Below are 22,694 nucleotides of genomic sequence, written 5' to 3' on the forward strand. Positions count from 1 at the left end.
TATATTTGTAACAAATATAATTACATTTTGTAACGTCATATTCATATACATATACATATTTGTAACGTCATATTCATAACGAATATGAATTTGTAACCACAAATCCAAGTGCAGAAGTTACACTTCTTAATTACGAAATAAAAGATTTAAAAATATAGTTTCAGATGTATCTGTTTACTTCTCACTGGGCATATATCCCATTTTTAAATGTTCCATGGCATAAGCATTAATTTTTCAGTAAAACAATTATTTAAACAGAAATACTGCATACATCAACTTTTTTCTGAAACTATTTTCATTAGTTTCTAAACAGGCCCAATGTTTTCATGTGCCTTTGCTATAAATGAACTAAAAACACTGCTCTTACAGAATATATGAAGTAGAGAATTAATATACTACTGACACTTTCGTGGTTTTAAATTTTTCAAATCCCTGGAATACCACCATCCACTTATTGGTCCACTGCATTTCAGAAATCTTACAAAAATGGTACTTAAACTGTTCTCTGTTACACTGCAGAGGCAGGTGTGTGTTTGGAAGTTGGCGGGAAAGCAAAACAATAGCTGTTTTTTCTTGTTGTTTAGAGGGTAGGAACAGAAAGCAATCGCGAACTAAGCATTTTTTGAGGAGTGCAATTCCCCACTAGCAAAGCTGGAACTTACTAAATATACTAGATTATATTTTAACCTACTTTTCCTTTTTTTCCTTCCTACTTTCATATACTCAGAGACTCAATGCCACAGAGAAAGTGGCCACTCTCATTTGTATAACACAAATAGTTTATATAAAGTATATATATGTAGTATCAATATATATATATTATCTTACGTAATTCTCACCAAAACCTATGAGAAAACTTTTTTCAATTTGTATTTTATAGAAGTCAAAACCCACTCAGGTTGGATTCATTGTCCAAAAGGGTCACACAAACCAGTAAAGTAGCAGACAGAGCCAGAAGTTAAATCCAGATCTTCTGACACACTAGGCAACCTGTTATTTTTTAATAATCTGTGCCTCCATTAGCAACTACTACAGTCTGAGAACAGCTGACATTATGGGAAATCTACATCCAATGATGTCTAAAACTATTATTAACAGTTTATTTAATAGTAAGCTAAGAAGTAAACTAAATTTTAAAAATAAACTATGTGAAAAAGAACCTTCAAAATTTCACTCTTGGCCAGGCGTGGTGGCTGATGCCTGTAATTCCAGCACTTTGGGAGGCTGAGGTGGGCGGATCATCTGAGGTCAGGAGTTCAAGACCAGCCTTGCCAACACAGTGAAATCCCATCTCTACTAAAAATACAAAAATTAGCATGGTGGCAGATGTCTGTAATCCCAGCTACTTGGAAAGCTGAGGCAGGAGAATCACTTGAACTTGGGAGGTGGAGGTTGCAGTGAGTAGGCTGAAATCGTGCCACTGCACTCCAGCCTGGGTGACAGAGCAAAACGCTTATCTCAAAAGAAAAAAAAAATCACTCTGAAGTGAAATTTGCACTGATACTAAGAACCTTATTTTAAAAAGGTTAAACAATGTCTTTAAAGACCAAGGCTGAGGAACTGTTCTACAGGGTGGCCATAAAGTTTACAAACAGACACTATCATTTTACGTCTATCTTAATATAATATCAATAAGGCATTTATTACATACTCCCCTGTAGTTCCACACTTGGTGGCTGTTCTGTATATCAAAGGAGATTAAGAAGCCCTTTCAACTAAATGTGAAATGAGATTCTAGATGGAAAAAAACAAAGGCCATTATTGGGACAACTGGCAAAATTTGAAAATGGACGCATATCAGATGACAGTATTGAGTCAATGTTAAATTTCCTGAATGTGATCACTATACTGTAATTATGCAAGAGAAGTGCCTTGTTCTTAGGTGATACATATTTAAGTATTTAGGAATCAAAGGTTATAACTCTGAAACTTCATTCAGCTGCTCCCCAACATGTATATGTCTGTATAAAGAATTCAAATGGCAAAATACTAACTGGTGTCTAGATGAAGATTACAGTGTTCACTGAATTACTCTTGAACTTAGATGTTTGAAATATTTAAAAATTAAGAGCCAAAGATAACAGGTAAAATTTTAAATATTTTCTTTCCATTCTCTTCAATAGCGATTAGACATTTCCAACAAGGCCTTTTATAAGTAATCGAATAAACATATTTTTAGCATCTCTATAAATAAGTTAACTCTAGTTGGAAACAAACAGTACTTTTTTTACTTTAAAAAACTGGGTATAAAACATAGCAGCAAAACAAAAACAAAAGGCAGCAAATAGCACATACTCTAAGGAATAGCTCATACTTTATTAGCTGCCACAGGATTATAGTAAAACTTGAGTACTATCCTCCACTTTAAAGAGCTTAAAATTTGCTAAGAAACAGATACAATTTAATTCACTTCCTATGGATCATGAACAGTGTTTTAAACACTGAGTAAACTTACTATCAGATTTAACCAAAACTTAATTCACTTGTAAGATTTTAACATTGTTTCCTCCGCCCCAAAGATTTAAAAAATTATCTTATAATCTTAACATATTTCACTATGAATGCAATGAGGATGCATCATGTAGGCATTAATTTCCATGAATTCAATTGTGAGCCCTCAAGGGGAAACACTGAGGATTTCAACTGCATAGGCCCCATTCCACCAAATAAGCACACACCTTCCCCAGGGAGCATTAAACCAGGATATAAGGGAGCTGTCTAGTTACATATACCTCTTTCCCAGTGTGCATCTTGCCAAGCTCTAATCCTAGTGTTTAAAGTATTTTTTTTTGTGTAATGAAGCCCGTAATGTAAGCCAGCTTCTTCATCTGGTGCTCAACTAATGAAACTCATTTTTGGAGTTCCTAGAGGAAAAACTAGCTATTTTCCACTTCTGTGAGATGCAATGAATATATGCCATACGTAACAATCACTTTAAGGGAGTTTTAGTGGTAACTTTATTAAAATATATTTCTTTTTTTGGTCACATGTGCTAACTTCACAATCTAACTTGATCCTAACATGCAACTCCAACATAAATGAACTTTCTTCATTATTATATGGCAAGAACATGACACACTTTTAAAGCAAGGACTTCTTTCTAAAGGCCACATTCAGAAACATAATCCTCAAATTTTCTTTTTCTTTTTTTTTGGAGACGGGGTCTTGCTCTGTTGCCCAGACATGGAGTGCAGGGGTGCAATCATGGCTCACTGCAGCCACAAACTCCCAGGCTCAGGCAATTCTCCTGGCTCAGCCTCCAGAGTAGCTGGGACTACAGGTGCACACCATCATGCCTGGCTAATTTTTCTGTTTTTCTGTAGAGATGTGATTTCACCATGTTGCCTGGCTGGTCTCAAACTCCTAGCTTAAGCAAACTCCTGAGCCTCGGCCTCTCAAAGTGCTAGGATTACAGGCGTAAGTTATTGTGCCTAGCCAATCCTCAATTTTTCTTTTTTTTTTTTTTCTGGCAGGTTGGGGGCGGGTGGGACAGAGTCTCACTCTTGTAGCCCAGGCTGGAGTGCAGTGGCATGATCTCAGCTCATTGCAACCTCCACCACCCGGGTTCAAGTGATTCTCCTGGCTCAGCCTGAGTAGCTGGGATTACAGGCACCTGCTACCATGCCTGGCTAATTTTTTGTAATTTTAGTAGAGATGGGGTTTCACCATATTGGCCAGGCTGGTCTCAAACTTCTGACCTCAGGTGATCCACCCACCTCAGCCTCCCAAAGTGCTAGTATTTCAGGCGTGAGCCACCACTCCAGGCCTAATCCTCAATTTTTCTAAAGCAACTTCATATGTTTCTTTTTAGTTGTTCCTGAGTCCTCCAATTTGCATTTTTTCCCCTGTAGATTATGTGACTTGATCTAACCCAACTGCTACATTCTCCCTACTCATAGAATCAGAGCTAGAGGAAACTTAGAGATCACCTATTTTTTCCTTTCTGTTCACAGAGCTGGTGGCTGGAGATTTCCATTCACTGAACTCCAAATTATAATAAATTCCTTATTCTCCATTTAAAATGAACTTTTACAGAAAGGTGGAAATTTAATTATACACATAAGTTTTAAAAAGACATTTTAAAAAGTGATACTAAAACTCAGTGAACAGATCTACTTGCTATTTCAAGTCTGTCAGGCTGGAGTGCAGTGGTGTTATCTCAGCTCATTACAACCTCCGCCTCCTGGGTTCGAACGATTCTCCTGTCTCAGCCTCCTGAGTAGCTGGGACTACAGGTGCCCATCACCACACCTGGCTAATTTTTGTATTTTTAGTAGAGACAGAGTTTCACTATATTGGCCAAGTTGGTCTTGAGTTCCTAACCTTCTGATCAGCCCGCCTCGGCCTCCCTAAGTGCTGGGATTACAGGCGTGAGCCACCACACCCGGCCTAAACTGGATTTTAAAAAAATAAAAGGGTGTTTTTCACTTTTTGGATGAAGTATAAACACTGAGGGGATCAATTATGAAGTATCAGCCTAGACTAAGTCACAAACGCAAAAACTTTGTCACATTAGGATATAATTCCCTAAAGCCCACTTCATGGCATATGTTTTTGCTTTCTTTTAAAAGATTAATAGCGAATGACAAATGTGTTTGATATTAAGATTTAAAAGAGACCAAGGCCGGGCATGGTGGCTCATGTCTGTAATCCCAATACTTTGGGAGGCCAAGGCAGGCGGATCATGAGGTCAGGAGATGAAGACCATCCTGGTTAACACGGTGAAACTCCGTCTCTACTAAAAATACAAAAAATTAGCCGGGCATGGTGGTGGGCGCCTGTAATACCAGTTACTCAGGAGGCTGAGGCAGGAGAATGGCATGAACCCAGAAGGTGGAGCTTGCAGTGAGCCAGGATCGTGAGCCTGCAATCCAGTCTGGGAGACACAGTGAGACTCCCATCTCAAAAAGTTAAAAAATAATAAATAAATAAATAAATGAGATCTTTCAGATATTTGAATTAAAGTCAAAATTCTAAAAATTGTGTTTTAATGGCCTTAAGTGTCTACGTTATTTATAATAAAAGTCTAAATACAAACATATTGCTGACACATACTAAGGAAGCATTATTTACATTTATGTCTTGCTTAATTAAAATGCCTCACTCTGGGATGAACACTAGCTTCAAGATGAACCTGACATGCAAGGGCCAAACCATAAAATTGTATCATGACTTTTTTTTGTTACAGACCTCTTTGAGAAATTAAAATGAAGAAGCCTCTTCCTAGAAACTTCCACATGTGCACACACACAATTTTAATACAATGTTGAGGGAATAGGTCATCCTGAGATCTATCGACTTCAGGGAAATAATTGCCACTACTGAAAGTTATCTGAGAAAATCACCTTAATATACTGCTTTTGGTATTCATATACCCTCCAAGAGATTAAAAAGGATATCGGAGAGTCTGGAGTTTGAAAATATAAGTGAATGCTCTGGTGCCTTCTGTTCATAACTGCTTCAAGGCCACAGTAGCCTGAGTCTGCTGATTGTCCATCATTGCTCTGCAAACCTGAGATAACAGACTCTGTACCATCTCATCCCTACCACCATCTCCACCTTTTATCTAGACTCTGCAAGCTGCTTTGATCCTCTCTAGCCACTGTTGGCAAGTAAGTCATCCAGTCTGCCCTTTAATACCTTCAGTGACCTAAGTCAGGGCTTCAGAAGGCAGGTCATTCCAGTTTTAGGCAACTCTGAAAAATTACAAAGTACTTTTCTAATTTGACTAGACTGATTTCCGGATGTTTTAAATGTTGCCCTAACGAATCTCTCCCCTATTTACTTGCTGACAGGCAACAAAATAGCTTACCATTCAAAGTATCTAATCCTAAAAACCAGGGGCATCACTTAGCTCTACATTTACCAAACAGGAAAGTCAGAGGCACTTTCTATTTGGAATTCAAAATACAAGAGGAATCAGTATTAGTTCAGTTCAAAAAAGATGCAAGGTTTCCATATGCACAGCATTTCCTATCTTGTTAGGCTTCTTTTCTCTGCATAAAAAATTAAAAATGCATCAGCATTAAAAGATTAAGATTATAGTCACTTAACATCATTTCTGTCTGCATATTCTCTGTATTTCTATTTATTACTGTAATTCTATAATAAACAGTCCTAAGCAATGCAAAATAAATATAGAAACCATTATTTATTCATTAGCTACAGCCTGGCTTTCAAGAACTACAAGTTGTCTCAGTCACCTTCAACAGCACCTTTTCTTGCAATATAAAAAAATCTCCTATCGAAACCAATGTATTAATAAGGTCCATTTACCATAAATTAGAAAAGCTATAATACAAATGCTTGTTTTCTTTGAAAACAAAATATCATATCCAAATATTTGCTATTTTCATTCTTAAATAATCTCATACCAGTGCTGGATAAAAAAGGTTCATAAATATTTTGCAAACAGTGACTGATTTATTCAAATCAGATAAAAATACTGTTAACTGCCAGTTAAATGGTTAATCAATACAGCAAAATCTAATTTTCACTGGGCTACCTACCTGGGAGGATTTTCTTTCCTGAGCTGTATCTCAGGGAGACAAACAATACACAGTCTTGAGGAAGAGACTACCTTGTAAGGAGCTTCTCTTTGGTCCTTCAATAATAAAACTTCCTGAAGGGGTACAAAGCAGGTCCACCCAAATGAATTCTGCCTTATTTTGCAAACTGCATCAGAGTGCTACTTCAGTATCTTTACATACAATAATCCTTAGATTTCCTGACAAATAAGCACTTCTCTACTTTCCCAGTGTAGCTTGAAAATGAATGCTGTATCAAAAAAAAAAAAAAAGACGAAAAAAACCCCCAGAAAGTCCCCAACCCCCCTTCACTAAAACAAAAATTTCTAGACTGAAAAGACAATGCCACACACATAACACCTTATCAGAACTGCATTATGTGCAAAAGGCACTTTAAAGTTCAGGAAGATAGTTTTCCGAGCATTTCTCTTATGATCAAATCATCTATTTAGCTGATTCTTCCAAATGAAAATGCTTTAATTCATCACAAACCAAATGTGTATGCACACTCTTCATACTGTAAGATACCTTATTATTTCAAATCGGGTATCAGTCCAGTATATATTTGTACTCAAGCAAATACTGTCAACCTCAAATTAGCTTAACAAAGTCTGCTTTTTAACACAAAGTTCTTTCATTGGCTTGTTATTAATGTAAAACCCAACGCTTGAAATGGCTTACATCGAGCATGGACTACGGATACTAAGTTTGTCAAGTACTGCCCCACCCCTTGTAAGAGTGGATGACTGGAACATTTTAATGCACTCCACCACGTAGAACAGCCACAGAAACTTCACACTGGCGCCAGTAGTTGCACATTTTCCAGCACAAATTTTTTCTTAAATGGATTTTGCATCATTCTCTATACCAAACGTCACTAACATTCAGGTATGCTGAAGAAATAACCACTGACACTAATATCACCCTCCCCAACACACTTTTCTCATTCTTCCATCGTTCTGTCACTAAATGTTAAGAATTAACGAGTTCCCTGGCACACATCCCCCGTCCCCCGTAACTACGCAATTAAGGTTATAATTGGGAGGCTCGAATCACTACATATGAAAATTCAGAGTCACAAAACAAAGTAAGACGCAAAGGGGAACAAGTCTATTTGCCTAAATACTGAAAGATTTTACATTTCTAAAAAGCATTTGCGAGATGCCAAGATTTCTCAAATGGGCCCCTCCGCCGCCGTGAGCCTCTTTCCTCCCCCCACCAATTCTGGGAAATCGTTAGTTGGACGCGGCTGGGATGCTACTCACCGAGTTTCTCTACCAGCTTAAGCATCACCCCTCCAATGTGCACCTCGCCAGTCACTCTCAGGGTGACATCGCGGTTCAGGTCCGTCACATGGACACTCAGTTCCCACGTCCCGTCCGCGTAGCAGCCATCTGGCATCCTTATCCCGTCCAGAGCCATGGCTCCTTCCTGCGAGCGCGGAGGAAATGGCTCTCGTAAGCGTCACTCCCCCAAAGGAAGGCGAATCCCACCGAATTCGCAGCGCCGGCCACGGGCTGGGTGGTGGTGGAGGACCCGAGGCTTTCCGCGCGAACTCGGGAGGGCGGTGACGGCGGCCGGGGCTGCGGGAGGACCCTGCGCCCCGCTCGCCCCGCAGCGCTCCTCGGCCCCGGCGCCGCCCGCCCCACACCGTCCTCGCCTAGCGGACCGCGGCGGGCTTCACCTGCCGGCCGGCCCCGAGACACGGCGCGGGCTAACTCCCTGTTCCCCTCCCCGCCGCGCCCCCTCGGGTCCCGGCGGGGTCCCGCTCCCTCACCGCGCGCTCCTCGCGCTCCGGGCCCGGGGCTCGCGCGGCAACAGGCGAGGGGCTGGAGGCTCGCGGGGCGGCGGTGTCCGCGTCCTGCTCCTCGAAGGGCGAAGCGCTGCGTGCGGCCGGAGCGGCTAATGGAGTCCCGTCGTCGCGGCCCCTCGCCTGGCTCCCCGCGCTCCACCCTCTCCCCGCCCCCTCTGTCCGAGCCCGGCTGGGCTGGGCGCGCTGGCTCCCTCCTTCGCCGCCCGCAGAGCCGCCCCGAGCGGGTCCGGCCGGCCTCGCCCCTGCCCCCGCCTCCCGGCGCCGCGCTCGGGGGAGGGGGCTGCGGGTCCGGGGCGGGGCGGGGCGGGGCGGGGCGGGGCGGCGCGGGGGTGGCTGGGGGCGCGGCGGGGCGGCAATCTCGGCCCCGCGGAGCGCTGCCCTTTTATGGAAATGAAGGACCCGGCTCAGGGATTGAATCCAACATCCGGGCTTTAGGCGGCGGGCCCTGAGGAGGGGGAGCGGGGGAGCGAGGGCTGCCTTTCCCGGGGCGCTGGTGGCCGGCGGGGCGTCCAGAGCTCAGGCTGGACTGAGGCCCCCGCGGCTTGTGTCCGCGCTGGCATCAGTGGGAGGGGGCTTCTCCGTGAGTAACGGCCCCAGGAAATTCCCAGGGCAAGATCGTTTTCGGAGAACAAAGTCCTCCCGCCCCCTCTCCACGCCTAAAGCGAGACAAAAAGCCTCAGGGCGGTGAGAGGTGCCGCACCCCGGGAGCTGGAGAGTGGAGTCCGGGATGGAGAAACTTTAAAAAGTAAATGCCCAAACCAGCTCCTTGAATGTCCCACAAAAGAATGAGAAAACCCAGAGGGAGGTGAACCACAAAAATTGCTTTGCAAGCAATGTCCGGCACCATCAGCAACTCCTACTGGACTCCCAGGAGTTTGCAAGCGTTCTTAACCCCTTCGGACGCTCCAGCCAGATGCCAGTCAAACTGATGATGCTCTTGCTTGAGGGGAAAGGAAAGACACCACTTAGTGCCACCAGTTTTACTCGGAAACCGTTTCCCCAGCTTCTCCAGCTCTTTGTACTTATTTGCGTGTTTTTATACGCAATTTAGAACTAACAAGTCTATTAAAGCTGTTAGATGGAGATACATGCTCAGCCGCACCTTGGATTTTAATACTTCTGGAACGGTGCCTACAGGTACCAGGAAGAGCCAAACAACTTCACCTGTTGAAGACTGACTAGTGATGGGGAACGGTCCTCCTGCTTCCCGCTTTTGTTTCCACTTCCCCCATTAACTGTTGTACTCTGTTGAGGGGACTCCTTTCGGAAACAGCAAACCAGGGGAAAACTGCCTCGCTAGCAAATTCACGGACTCAAAAAATAAACGTCAAGAAGGCTCAGATTAAAATACCTTTTAATGATAAAAGACTCCAGTTCGCAGTCTCATCGTCTTGTCGAAATGTCTCAAACGCTTGGAAAAGGAACTCACTAGGCAGATAACCTTTTGTTCGTTAACATTACGGGGAAACAAGATGAGAGGCCTCAAGAAAGGGGTGGAACTGAGAAAGGAGTGAAAGCAGCAAAATCTAGTCAGATGCCAAAGGCTTGGCAGAGAAAAAAAAAACAGGGAAAACCACTACAGTGTTTTTAGCTAGTTATCGTGGAGAAATTGATGCCTTGAGTCTCTTATCTGTCTACTCTCCAATATTTCTACTCATGGACATTCCAAATAGTTCACTTGGAAGCAATATGAATGTCCGGAGATGAGGGAGTTTATGTAAATTATGGTGTTGAAAATATACAGTAAAATGTTTTTAATAAAATAAGCAATTGCTTGTTAGGGCACAAAACTGGAGAACTGGATATGCAGCTACAAAATTACGAGCTTAATTATGTTAAATGTTCAGAGAAAAAGACTGTAAGGAAATACAACAAAATGTTAAGAAGTTCTCTGAGTCTTGAGATCATGGGAGTTTTTTCTTTCTTCTATTCTTTATTTTCTACAAACTCGAAAACTTTACACCACTATCTAGAATTGCATCCAGCATTTCAGTTTCTCTTTACATGCCATTGCATTCATGATGATAGACACTGGATAGAGCAGCTACTGACTGAACTATGGGCAGGATTTTTCAGAGGTTTCCTTTGGTGTTTTTAAAATATTTCCAGATAAAACTTGAGTTCTTTAAGAGCAGAGACTTCAAATTATTTTCATTGTCCACAAATTCACAATAGCTTGGCACAGAGAAAATGGAAAACATGCTGGTGTCAAACCAACACAAATGTCAAAGAAACAGTGGGTCTGTTCCGTGGAGAAATCTCAGGGGCCAGGTACAGTGGCTCATGCCTATAATCCCAGCACTTTGGGAGGCTGAGGCAGGAGGATTGCTTGAGCCCAGGAGGTGGAGGCTGCAGTGAGCTGTGTTCACATCACTGACCTCCAGCCTGGATGACAGAGTGAAACTCTGTTTCACTGTATCTCAGAAAAACAAAAAACAAATCTCAATGGGAAAATCTCTACTTTAAAAATGTACTTATTTATTTCCCCCACCTTATCCCCCAAAAGATTTATGGCAATGTATAAGGATGCATAAACTGTGAGATAGGATACGTTATAAGTGGCACAAAACAAGAAAAAAAAGGTGGGTGGGGGTTGGGAGACTTAGAGGGGTGGAGTAGAGATTTATTTATTTATTTTAGAGTAGAGGTTTAAAATGGAGCTGGGAATGAAGCTAAGAATTGTATTTTATGACCTTTGCACATGCTCCAGTAAGCTACAAAAAAATTATGGCTTCCTAAACATGCCATTCTAGAACCTAAAATATCTATGCCCTTTCTGAATATTCCCTTTCCTTCAGACAAAATTGTTGAAGCCGACTGTCATGGTTTAGAAACTCTTTTAATACAGATGGTCCCTGACTTATGATCTTTTGAGTTTATGATGGTGTGAAAGTGATATGCATTCAGTAGAAACCGTACTTTGAATACCCCTAGGACCATACTGTTTTTCACATTCAGTACAGTATTCAATAAATTACATGAGATAGTGAACACTTTACTATAACATGGACTTCATGTTGGATCATTTTGCCCAACTGGAGGCTAACATAAATGTTCTGGGTACATTTAAGATAGGCTAAGTTAAGCTGTGATGTTCGGTAGGTTAGGTATATGAAATGCATTTTTGACTTACGATATTTTCAATTTACAGAATGTAACCTCATCATAAGTTGCAGAGTATCTGTACTCGGTTTCCACATTCTAGTTATTTTCCCACTTTCCAGTAAGAGTGACTTTCTGAACAACCCCCAGCACAGCACCGACTGCTCTAACTACCATGCTTTCCTGAATCCACTTCTACACATGTTCTCTACATTTAGTGACAGAGAGTGGGGCGGGGAATTTTAATATTGTGAATAACTGCCCTGTTTCTTAACATTCGAAATTGCTTAAGTATAGCTTCATAAGACACTTTACTAGCTTTAGAAAGTCAGCAGTATTTGTTTGAGCAATTAATGCACAGGAAGGCAAGGACCTTCGGTTAAGTACCAGTGGAAGAATAATTAGATTGGGATGGGTGCAGCTGGTCCCTTCAGGCCTTCTTTTTGACTATTTCAAGCTGTCGTTTGCTTTGAAGATTAAAGAGGAGTCAGCCTCACCTCTCTGAAACTGGGATTATTTTTTTCCAGTTTATCAAGTGAGGCTTTCAAGTGCATTTCTTAAATATTTACTTCTACCTAAGATTTAGAATGTATTCAAATATAGAATCTTATCTGAAATCCCCTGCTAGAATCACTAGGACAATGCAATGCTTGTGGTACTTACATCATACTGAAAAGTAGCTGAGTACGCCAGTGTTTGGAAGAACAGCTCAAGCATTGAAAGCAGCAATATCCAAATAAGGTACCAAGCACTGGACTTAGATTTAGACCAAGCGATGCCTCACAGATCTGCCGTCAAATGCAGCCCTCGGGCTTGGTAATGCTCAGGTTGACTTTAGCTTTTTCTTTGTGCCTACTTAACACTGTGCTTTATATTTCTCAAAGGTCAATTCAAAATATAACCACTGGGTTTGAAGAAGGAGAGAGGATGGGGGTAGGATAAAATAAGCAAGGGTTTATATGAGCGTGAATGTGTAAGGGGGGACTTGAAAATGTGACATGAGGCCAGCAAGATGAAATGTAATGAATTATTCTTGTCAAATACCAGGTGGGTAGAATTCTTTCTTTGTCTTGGGGATTGCCAAAAATGGCACACACCAATAACGCTACTAAAGAGGTAGAAATCCAGGGGTATGGAGTGTGATCTAAAGGAGGTTGCAAAAGCCACTTTTTGGATAGAAATGGGCAGTCACTGTAATTAGCAAGAAAAGGACTGGCAAACTGAGAAACAAGGAAGATTTGCCAGGAATATGGCTGTTTTCACAGACCAAAGAAGGGCTCTGAGATAACAGTGAAATCTTTAAGGGGAAAGAAATGCACTGCTTACATTTATTGCTCTAGTTACAGAAAGTTTTATGTAGAAAACCATGCTCAGGGATACCTTTTTCCCCCACCTGACTTAAGTTTGAACACCAGGACATCTTGGGAAATATTCCTCCCCTCAACAAAAATATCAAATGGTCACACATCCAAACACAGTAACTATGTGTCTAGCACAGTGTAGGACACTGAGACAGTCATGTAAATGTACAACACGTGTCACGAATTCTTAGGGAACATCTATCTAATCCAGGAGGCTTATATTTAACACATCAGAAAGGACACTCACACACAATATATACCAAAATTAACTAAAAATAGAGCATAGGCTTAAATGTAAGGTCTAAAACTATAAAATTCCTAGAAGAAAACATAGGACTAAACCTTTATGACCTTGGATTAAGCAATGGCTTCCTAGATGAGACATCAAGGCATAAGCAACAAAGGAAAATATAGTTAAATTGGATTTTATCAAAGTTTAAAATAGTTATGTTTTAAAGGACAGCAACCAAAATGTGAAAAAGCAACTTATAGAATGGGAAGAATATTTGCAAATCATATATATTTTCAGTGACTTGTATAAAAAGTAAATAAAGAGCTATTACAATTCGATAATAACCCCAGACAAATAACCTAACTAAAAATGGGCAAAGAATATGAATAGACAGTTGTCCAAAGAAGACACACAAATGGCTACACAGAATATTCTCAACATCATTTATCAGCAGGGAAATACAAATTAAGGTACAATGAGATAACACTTCACATCCTACTAGAAGGACAATAATAAAAAGATGATAACAACAAGTGTTGGTTAGGATGTGGAAAAACTGCAACCTTTATAGGTTGCTGATGGAAAAGCAAATGGTAAGTTGCTTTGAAAAACAGTTCAGTAGTTCCTCAAAAAGTCAAACATAGAGTTACCATGTATATGGTTGCCACATATATAGTTAGCATATACATAGTTACCATGGTCTGAATGTTTGTGTCCTCCTGAAATTCATATGTTGAAATCTAAACCCCCAATGTGATGATATTAAGAGATGGGGAAGGCCTGGCACGGTGGCTCATGCCTATAACCTCAGCACTTTGGGAGGCCTAGGTGGGAGGATCACTTGAGCCCAGGCATTTGAGACCAGCCTGGGCAACATGGTGAGATCATGTCTCTGCAAAAATAAAAGTAAAAAAAAATTATCTGGGCATCGAGGTGGACACCTGTAGTCCCAGCTACTCAGGAGGCTGAGGTGGGAGGATTGCTGGAGCCCAGGATTGATTTTTTCTTTTTTTTTCTTTTCAAGACAAAGTCTCACTCTGTCACCTGGACTGGAGTGCAGTGGCATGATCTTGGCTCACTGCAGCCTCCACCTCCTGGGTTCAAGTGATTCTCCCACCTCAGCCTCCCAAGTAGCTGAGACTACAGGCACATGCCACCATGTCTGGATAATTTTTGTATTTTTAGTAAAGAAGGGGCTTCACCATGTTGCCCGGCTGGTCTTGAACTCCTGACCTCAAGTGATCTGCCTTCCTCAGCCTCTCGGAGTGCTGGGATTGCAGTCATGAGCCATTGCGCCTGGCCAAGCCCCGGAGTTTGAGGCTGCATTGAGCAGTGATTATGCCACTGCACTCCAGCCTAGGTGACAGAGTGAGGCCCTAAAAACAAATTAAAAACAATTTTTTTTTGTTCTTTTTATTTGTCTCTAAAAATAAACTTTAAAATTTTTTAATTAAAAATAAAGAGGTGGAGACTTTGATTAGATCATTAATCCCCTTAATAAGGGAGTAGCACACTTACAAAAGAGGCCTAAAGGAGCTTGTTCGCCCCTTCCACCATGTGAAGACACAGTGAGAAGGTGCCAGCTATGAACTAGAAAGCAGCCCGCACCAGACACAAATCTGCTGGCCTCTTGATCTTGGACTTTCCAGCCTCTAGAAGTGTGGGAAGCAGATTTCTATTGTTTATAAGCTACCCAGTTTGTGGTATTTTGTTGTAGCAGCACAAATAGATTAAGACATCACATAACCCACCAGTTCTACTGTTAGGTATATACCCAAGAGAAGTGAAAACATATGACCACATAAAAACTTGAACATACATGAATATTCATAATGTCTAAAGGATGAAAACAGCCCAAACGTCTTTCAAGTAATGAACAGATAAACAAAATGTGGTATATTTATACAATGAAATATACATTGTTTGGCCGGGCATGGTGGCTCACACTTGTAATCCCAGCACTTTGGGAGGCCCAGGTGGGCAGATCACCTGAGGTCAGGAGTTGGAGACCAGCCTGACCAACATGGTGAAACCCCGTCTCTACTAAAAATATGAAAATTAGATGGGCGTGGCAGCACACATCTGTAATCCCAGCTACTTGGGAGGCTGAGACAGGAGAATCCCTTGAACCCAGGAGGTGGAGGTTGCAGTGAGCTGAGATCGTGCCATTGCACTCCAGCCTGGGCAACAAGAGTTAAACTTTGTCTGGAAAAAAAATAAAATAAAATAAAATAAAAGAAAGAAAGAAAGCCTAAGAAAAGAATTCAGTACCAATACATGCCACAAAATGGATAAACTTGAAATCATGCCAAGTGAATGATACCAAGACACAAAGTTAGGTATTGTATGATTCCACTTATGTGAAATATCCAGAATAGGCAAAACAATAGAGATAGAAAGTAGATTAGTGTTGTTGGGAACTGGGGGCAGTGGGGAGGGTGGTGAGGAAAGAATGGGAAGTACTACTAATAGGTGCAATGTTTATTTTGAGGGTGATAAAAATGATCTGAAATTAGATAGTGGTGATGTTTGCACAACTCTATGAATTTACTATAAACCAGGGGTCCCCAACTCCTGGGCCACAGACCGGTAGCAGTATGTGGCCTGTTAGGAACTGGGCCACACAGCAGGAGGGGAGTGGCAGGTGAATGAACATTACTGCCTGAGCTCCACCTCTTGTCAGATCAGCAGCAGCATTAGATTCTTATAGGCGCGCACACCCTATTGTGAACAGCACATGCAAGGGATCTAGGTTGCACGCTTGTTATGAGAATCTAATGCCTGATGATCTGAGATGGAACAGTTTCATCCCTTAACCATCCCCCCACCCCACCCTGCTGCACCTCAGTCTCTGGAAAAATTGTCATCGTCTACAAAACGGTCCCTGGTGCCAAAATGGTTGGGGACTGCTGCTATAAACTACTGACATATATCCTCGAAAACGTTGAATTTTATGGTATGTGAATTATATAATAATAAAGTAATAAAGAAATCAGAAGGGAGAAAAGGGAGCAAAAATAAAAGGCTACATTGTGAAGTACAGATCCATTTTGAGGACTGTGATAGTCTAGACTCTGTAAGAAGCTGATTAACGAAGTCATGATACGTTTTCTGGAGACGATAAAGCTAAGCAAAGGAGTAGATGGAGTAGGCCTATCAGAAGTGAGTATGGAATGCTCACCAGCCAGGAGAAGAGGGGAATAAATGCCAAGGAGATGCTCGGGATTGGTGAGCACAGAGTGAAACCAGACCAGGAAGGACAGAAGTTTAGACTCTGAGGTTTAAAAAAAAAAAAGAGGAGCCATTTAAAAATTGGTTTGTGGGCCAGGCGCAGTGGCTCATGCAATCCCAGCACTTTGGGAGGCTGAGGCGGGTGGATCACGAGGTCAGGAGTTCGAGACCAACCTGGCCAACATGGTGAAACCCCGTCTCTATGAAATATACAAAAATTAGCCTGGCGTGGTGGTGCGCACCTGTAATCCCAGCCACTGGGGAGGCTGAGGCAGGAAAATCCCTTGAACCCGGGAGGCGGAGGTTGCAGTGAGCCAAGATTGTGCCACTGCACTCCAGCCTGGGTAACAGAGCAAGACTCTATCTCAAAAAAAAAAAAAAAAAAAGTTGGTGTGTGGTAGTAATATTATGAAAGCAATGTTCAAGTAAGATTAATCTGGTAAAAACGTGCATGATGGTTTGAAAGAGCTAGGGACTAGAATCTGAAAGGTTGGTTTGGAACCTGTTCACAACCTTAGATGTAAGGAAAAAACCTTTGGTTGGTAAGAAAAATAATAGGGGGTAGAAGATGCAGGGAATTTCAAAAATAGTATTAACAAAAAGTTTCTGAGCATGTTTGATGTTCCAGGCACTGTCAAGTTACTTTAAATGTTCCTTATGATAACCCTTAGTTTTTATTACTATCCTTATTTAATGTGAGTTCACTGATGGACAGATTGGTTATCTGGTTATACAACTTCTCCTAAGCCACACAGTTGGTATGTGGAAGATCTGGGACTAAAACCTAGGTCTAAAAACAGATGGTCATAAATGCTTCAAAGTGTTTACGTTGAGGTGACTGGAATAACAGGGGTACTCCTGGACAGGGAAATGGAAGTTTAAAGGAGATGATTTCAGGGAGCTGGGTAAAGATGAAGAGCTTTTAAAAAGAAATATTGAACTTGGGGTGAAAGCATCACATTCAGTGGAAATGTTTAGAGGACAATTAGATAAAGAAGGCTGGCAGTCTTGTGAGAGGATCAGATCACACAGAGAAGTCATTAACATAGAGGTGAGCCCTAATGGATGGCTCAGAGTCCCCAAACGAGGCTGCCCCGTGGGTCACTGTTCCCCACAGGCAAAAGTAGGAAGAAGAGTTATCTAAGGTAATAGAGAAGAAAGGATCAGAGCTGAGAAAGGAATCGGATTAGTTAGGCAAGCCAAAAAAAAAAAAAAAAAAAAAAAAAAAGAAGAAGAAAGAAACTATTTCAAGAAAGAAAGGTTGGTCCACAGTATCAAATGACACAGAAACGTTCAGGAAAATAGTGACTGGCAAAAATTACTCTTAACCTTGCAGAGGACAATTCTAGAGCTGATGGAAAACAGATTTCCAAGAGTTAAAGAAGAAAAAGGGAGGTTTGCCAGGGAAAGGAAAGCAAGAAATAAGATGGTAATTTGGAGATGCACCAGAAACAAAGACACTTCTCAAAGCAAAGGAGACCTAAGCATGAGTAAAGACTATGAAAAATGTAAGGGGGATTTAGATTGATTCGTGATTATCAGGAAGAACAAAGAAAGAAGAAAATAAAATATAAGGGGCAACATTTGTTTAAAAGATTCCTCATCGAGATAATTCCAAAGATTCAGGAGGAAATAGGAAAAGCCCTTGCCAAGCTAGAAGAAATACACATCAGTTTTCAAGAATAGAATTGGGTTGTTGGAAGGCTGTAACCATCTTATAAAAGTGGAAAGGCACAAGAGGCTAGAGTAAGTCGGTCACAAATGTATTTAAATAAATACTGTCAATATTAGTCAACGAGAGGGTGGGGCTGCTTGAGTTATTGTGCTGATCGGATGGAAGCCCTTCCCAGGTCAGATCTGGGCCAGGATGTAAGAAAGGAAGGATGTGATTGAGATTAGTTTCAGTACAACTGGGGCGGAGAGAGTCAGAGGCCGTAGAGAAACCAGCGGTGACAGCACAGAGGTGCATTTGCCAGCTAGAGGTGCTGCTGCCACTTGTGGGAATCACTGGAAATCCACAGGCCAAGAAGCCAGTCCTCACAGCTGCCTTCATCCTACAATGCTTGATCAGTGTTTCCTTATTAATAAACATGCTAGGCTTCTCCCTGATTTTTAGTGTTATTTATTGTCTAGCTGGTTCCTCCTAGTTTTGGGTGGCAGGTAAACTGCTGACTCTCAAACCCATTCTGAGAAATGTTCCCTACCGTTTGTCCTTTGTAACACAATGTTCTCTTTAAATGCATAAACCCTCTATTCTTTCCCAGGAGTTGCAATTCCACTAAAAGAGCCAAACCAGAAAGTCATCTAAAATTTCAACTGCCCTAGGGCCAACTCAGTGCACCTTGGAAGGACAGAAGTGTATTTTATCTACTAACTCTTAAGAGGGTGCTCTCAGGTGACAGAGAACAGAATAGCAGCTGAACATTGCCATCTGGTGCCTGGGAGGTGTCACTGTGTAAACCTTTCCTCTCTCTTGAACTAAATTCAACAAATAACTCATTAAGAATTTAGGCCCAGTGCAGTGGCTCTCAAGCCTGTAATCCCAGCACTTTGGGAGACCGGACGGGGGACGAGGGGCTGTGGCGGATCACTTGCATCCAGGAGTTTGAGATCAGCCTGGCCAACATGGTAAGACCCCATCTCCACCCAAAATACAGCAAATTAGCTGGGCATGGTGGTGTTCCGCTGTAGTCCCAGCTACCTGGGAGGCCGAGGTGGGAGGATGACTTGAGCCCAGGAGGTGAGAGCTGCAGTGAGCTGTGATCGTGTCACTGTACTCTAGTCTGGGCAACAGAGTGAGACTCTGTTTCAAAAAAAAAAAGAAAAGAAAGAAGAAAATGAAAGGGAGAATTTAGGCTGGATGTGGTGGCTCACGCCTCTATCCCAGTACTATGGTTTGGGAGGCCAAGGTGCAAGGATCACTTGAGGCCAGGAGTTCAGACCAGCCTGGGCCACAGAGTGAGATACTATCTCTAAAATAAAGCAAAACAAATACAAGAACTTAGTAAGCAAATGAAAATGTGTCCCTACACCTATTAAAAGATAAACTCTTGACCGGGGTGGTGGCTCAGGCCTGTAATCCCTTGGGGGAATTACTTGGAGCACTTGGAGAAGCCAAGTCAAGTGGATTGCTGGAGCCCAGGAGTTCAAAACCAGCCTAGGCAACATGAGGAGACCCCGCTCTCTATAAAAAAATTTTAAAACTTAGCCGGGCATGGTAGCATGCACCCGTTGTCCTAGCTACTTGGGATGCTGCAGTGGGAGGATCACTTGAGTCTGAATCTGGGAGGTCGAGGCTGCAGTGAGCCATAATCGCACCACTGTACTCCAGCCTGGGTGACAGAGCGAGACCCTGTCTCAAAAAAAAAGATAACTCTTCATTTTTAAGTTCCGTATCATTTCCATCACCATATAAACAGATTCTACTATCTCCCATTTAAATACATAAAGAAACGAGTCTCTTGATCACATATCTCCCTATATTTTTACTTTGTGGTTCCTGTAAACACAAAACCACTCAAATGAATGGCCTATATGTAATATTTTTACTTTCTCAATTTTTGATTACTTTAAAACTCACCCCCAAATTTGCATCTGAAGAAAACATGTCACCTCAAAATATGCTTCTTTTTTTTTCACATCTGCATGAATCAAAACTGGCTCTTTGACATAAAAATTATTTTTGAGTTGAAGGCAATTAAGATGCATCAGAGGAAAAGCTGTCTCTATCCAACCTCCTTTTCTGCCTAAAGACAGGATATAAATTCTCCTTTGCTGGAGACCACTCGAGACTCTTACCAACCCAAACATGGCACCAGAGGGATCTGTAAACAAACTTTATTCTGTTAGTTTCCTCCAATATATTTACCTTTCCTTAGAAGTCTAAAATTGCTTTTCTTTGTCCGTTCTCTACAAATGTATTGTTCTTTGTCAAAGATGCTGTATATGCTGTATAAGCCATCAATTTGAGTTACTTTTCATTGAAATTTCTCCCAGATGATGTGTGCTGTATGCATTAATCAAATTGTTAGCTTTCCTTTTGTTAATCTGTCTTTTGTTATAGGTATCCCAGCTAAGAACTACGAGGGGTTGAGGGAAAATTATTTTTCCTCCCCAATACCTCTTTCCGTCACTCCACTGAGTCAGTTTTTTAATATCACCAATAATCTTCATGTTGCAAAAGAAATCGTGCCCTTTCCATCCTTTTCTTCGAATTCTCTCAGCCACTTGCCCACTGTCTCTTTCTAAACACACACTCCTCTTGGAGTCTGGACATTGCCATCTCTGAGCTTTTCCTCTACCTCTCTGTCCTCGTTTTTCACACTTCCTTGCTGGCTCCTCCTCTAGCTGATCTCTGAAGTCGTCTTGCTGTAGTACTCTGTCCAGGACCTCTTTTCTTCTCTACGTACATTTTGTCTCCAGCTGATCTCCTCATACCTTGAGGCTTAAAATACTATCTCTCTGTTGATGATTCCCAAACCTCTAGCCCAGACCTGTCCTTGAAGCTCCAGACCTGTAGATCCATGTGTAGTAGTAGGCACTTCAAACTAAAATGTGCAGTGTGACACTCTGGACTTTTCCTCCAATATCTACTTCTGCCCCAGTATTTTTCATCTCATCAGATAATATCACCATTCAACCCATTTGCTCAACTTACAAACTGGGAGTCAACCTTGATTTTCCACTTTCCTTTGCTGCCCGTCTGCAATGACTAGCTTAACACTACATCCTGTTGGTCTGTCTCTAAAACAGATCCCAAATTGATCCACTTTTCTCCACCTCCACCACCCCACCCTAATCTTAGCTACTGTCTTCTCACTTATATTATTTATTCAGTAACCTCCTAAGTGGCCTCTCTGATATTTCCCCCTCCAATCCATTTCTCTACACAGCAGCCAGAGTGATCCTTTACATCTGTAACTCACAACGTTTACTCTTCTCTTAATAACATCAGTAGCTTTCCATCACACTTAGAATAGAATCCAAACTCCTTTATCACAGCTTGACAGGCCTCACAGGATCTGGCCAGTCTACGTTGCTGACCTCTTGCTCACTGTATCCAGTCATTCAGGACTCCTTACTTTTCCATCTTAGCATATACCATTCCCTTTGCCCCGAGGCTTTTCCCTGCCTCTTCCTGTGGCTCCATGTTTCTCAGCCCCAGTATCATCCCTCAGCAAGGCTTTTCCTGGCCAGGTAGTCTGTAGTAGCCTTTACCACACTGCATCCCCACTGCCCCATTACTTTCTATTTCCTCATTTGCTTGTTTTCTCCTATAAAACTTATCAAGAATTGAAAATTATTACATTTGTTAGCTTATGATATTGTCTGGCTCTGTGTCCCCACCCAAATCTCATCTCAAATTGTAATCCCCATGTGTCAAGGGAGGGAAGTGATTGGATCAAGGGGGCGGTCTTCCCCTACTGTTCTCGTGATGAGGAATGAGTTTTCATGAGATCTGATGGTATTATAAGTGTCTGGCATTCCCCTGCTTGCACTCACTCTCCTGCCACCATGTGAAGAAGGATGTGTTTGCTTCCCCTTCCGTCATGATTGTAAGTTTCCTGGGCTTCTCAGCCAAGTGGAACTATGAGTTAATTCATGCTCTTTTCTTTATAAATTACCCAGTCTCAAGTATTTCTTTATAGCAGTGTGAAAACGGACTAATACAGCATATTTGTCTTCATCCCAGCCAGCCTTCCTTTCTACCATTATAAGAGCTCCTTGAAGGGAGAGACTTTCCAGTTCCATGCACTGGCACCGTTCCAGCTCTGTGGGCACAATTCATGTCATGATCATGTAAATAGAGGTCCCTAAGGCTTCCAGCATTGGTCTACTTTGTTCACAGCCATATCTCCCAAGCACTTAGCACAGTACCTGGCACATGACTGGTGCTCAACAAAAATTTGATGGATGAGTGAAAGAATGAAAGGGTACTTATCTTGGATTCTATGCCACTAAGAAAATTAAACTCTTAAAGACTATTAGAACCAAGAGCATCAGCGGGACATATAAATATTCATGTGCTTCTCAGCCCCACATGCTTATTTTGTAGTGTGCTCTGATCTTTGAGCTGTAACCAAATATATCAATGTGCATAGATCCTGTCCTCATCTTCCTCGTAGACACTGTCCTTCAATCTTGTCTACTATCTTTGATTAGTCAACCCTGGCCCTTTGCAACCTAGCCTCACTCATTCTCCTATGACTTCATCTCCTATTTCCTATTGAAATTGAAGCCACCAGGGAATAACTCCCTTGATTTACTCTACCAAACCTTCCGGCCTGTCGAAATCCACACAAGATGGTCTCTCCTCCTTTTCTGCTATTAGGCAGAAGAAGTGTTCATGTTCTTATCAAAGATTAATCCATCTGTGCCCACATCCCATTTCCTCCTATTCTCAATAGATTCTCCTGTGTTTTCTCCTG

The 22,694-nt window shown here is 41.8% G+C and overlaps 1 protein-coding gene across 4 annotated transcripts in view; it reads right to left on the minus strand.

Moving 5' to 3' along the window:
* The window catches only part of FERMT2 (FERM domain containing kindlin 2), a 101,393-nt gene extending 92,808 nt beyond the window's left edge, over window positions 1–8,585 (minus strand). For 3 of the 4 annotated variants that reach the window (XM_007986716.3, XM_007986715.3, XM_007986714.3), the window contains exons 1-2: window positions 8,305–8,584; window positions 7,793–7,958 (exon numbers count right to left, since the gene is read on the minus strand). In XM_007986716.3, coding sequence (XP_007984907.1) covers window positions 7,793–7,949 — 157 coding nt within the window. In that variant the 5' untranslated portion in view covers window positions 7,950–7,958; window positions 8,305–8,584. Of the gene's footprint in view, window positions 1–7,792; window positions 7,959–8,304 lie in introns of all 4 variants that reach the window. The other variant, XM_007986713.3, reaches the window with a different exon arrangement.
* Window positions 8,586–22,694: the final 14,109 nt, after the last annotated feature.

This window comes from Chlorocebus sabaeus, chromosome 24 (genome assembly GCF_047675955.1).
Source record: "Chlorocebus sabaeus isolate Y175 chromosome 24, mChlSab1.0.hap1, whole genome shotgun sequence".
Lineage (NCBI taxonomy): Eukaryota > Metazoa > Chordata > Mammalia > Primates > Cercopithecidae > Chlorocebus > Chlorocebus sabaeus.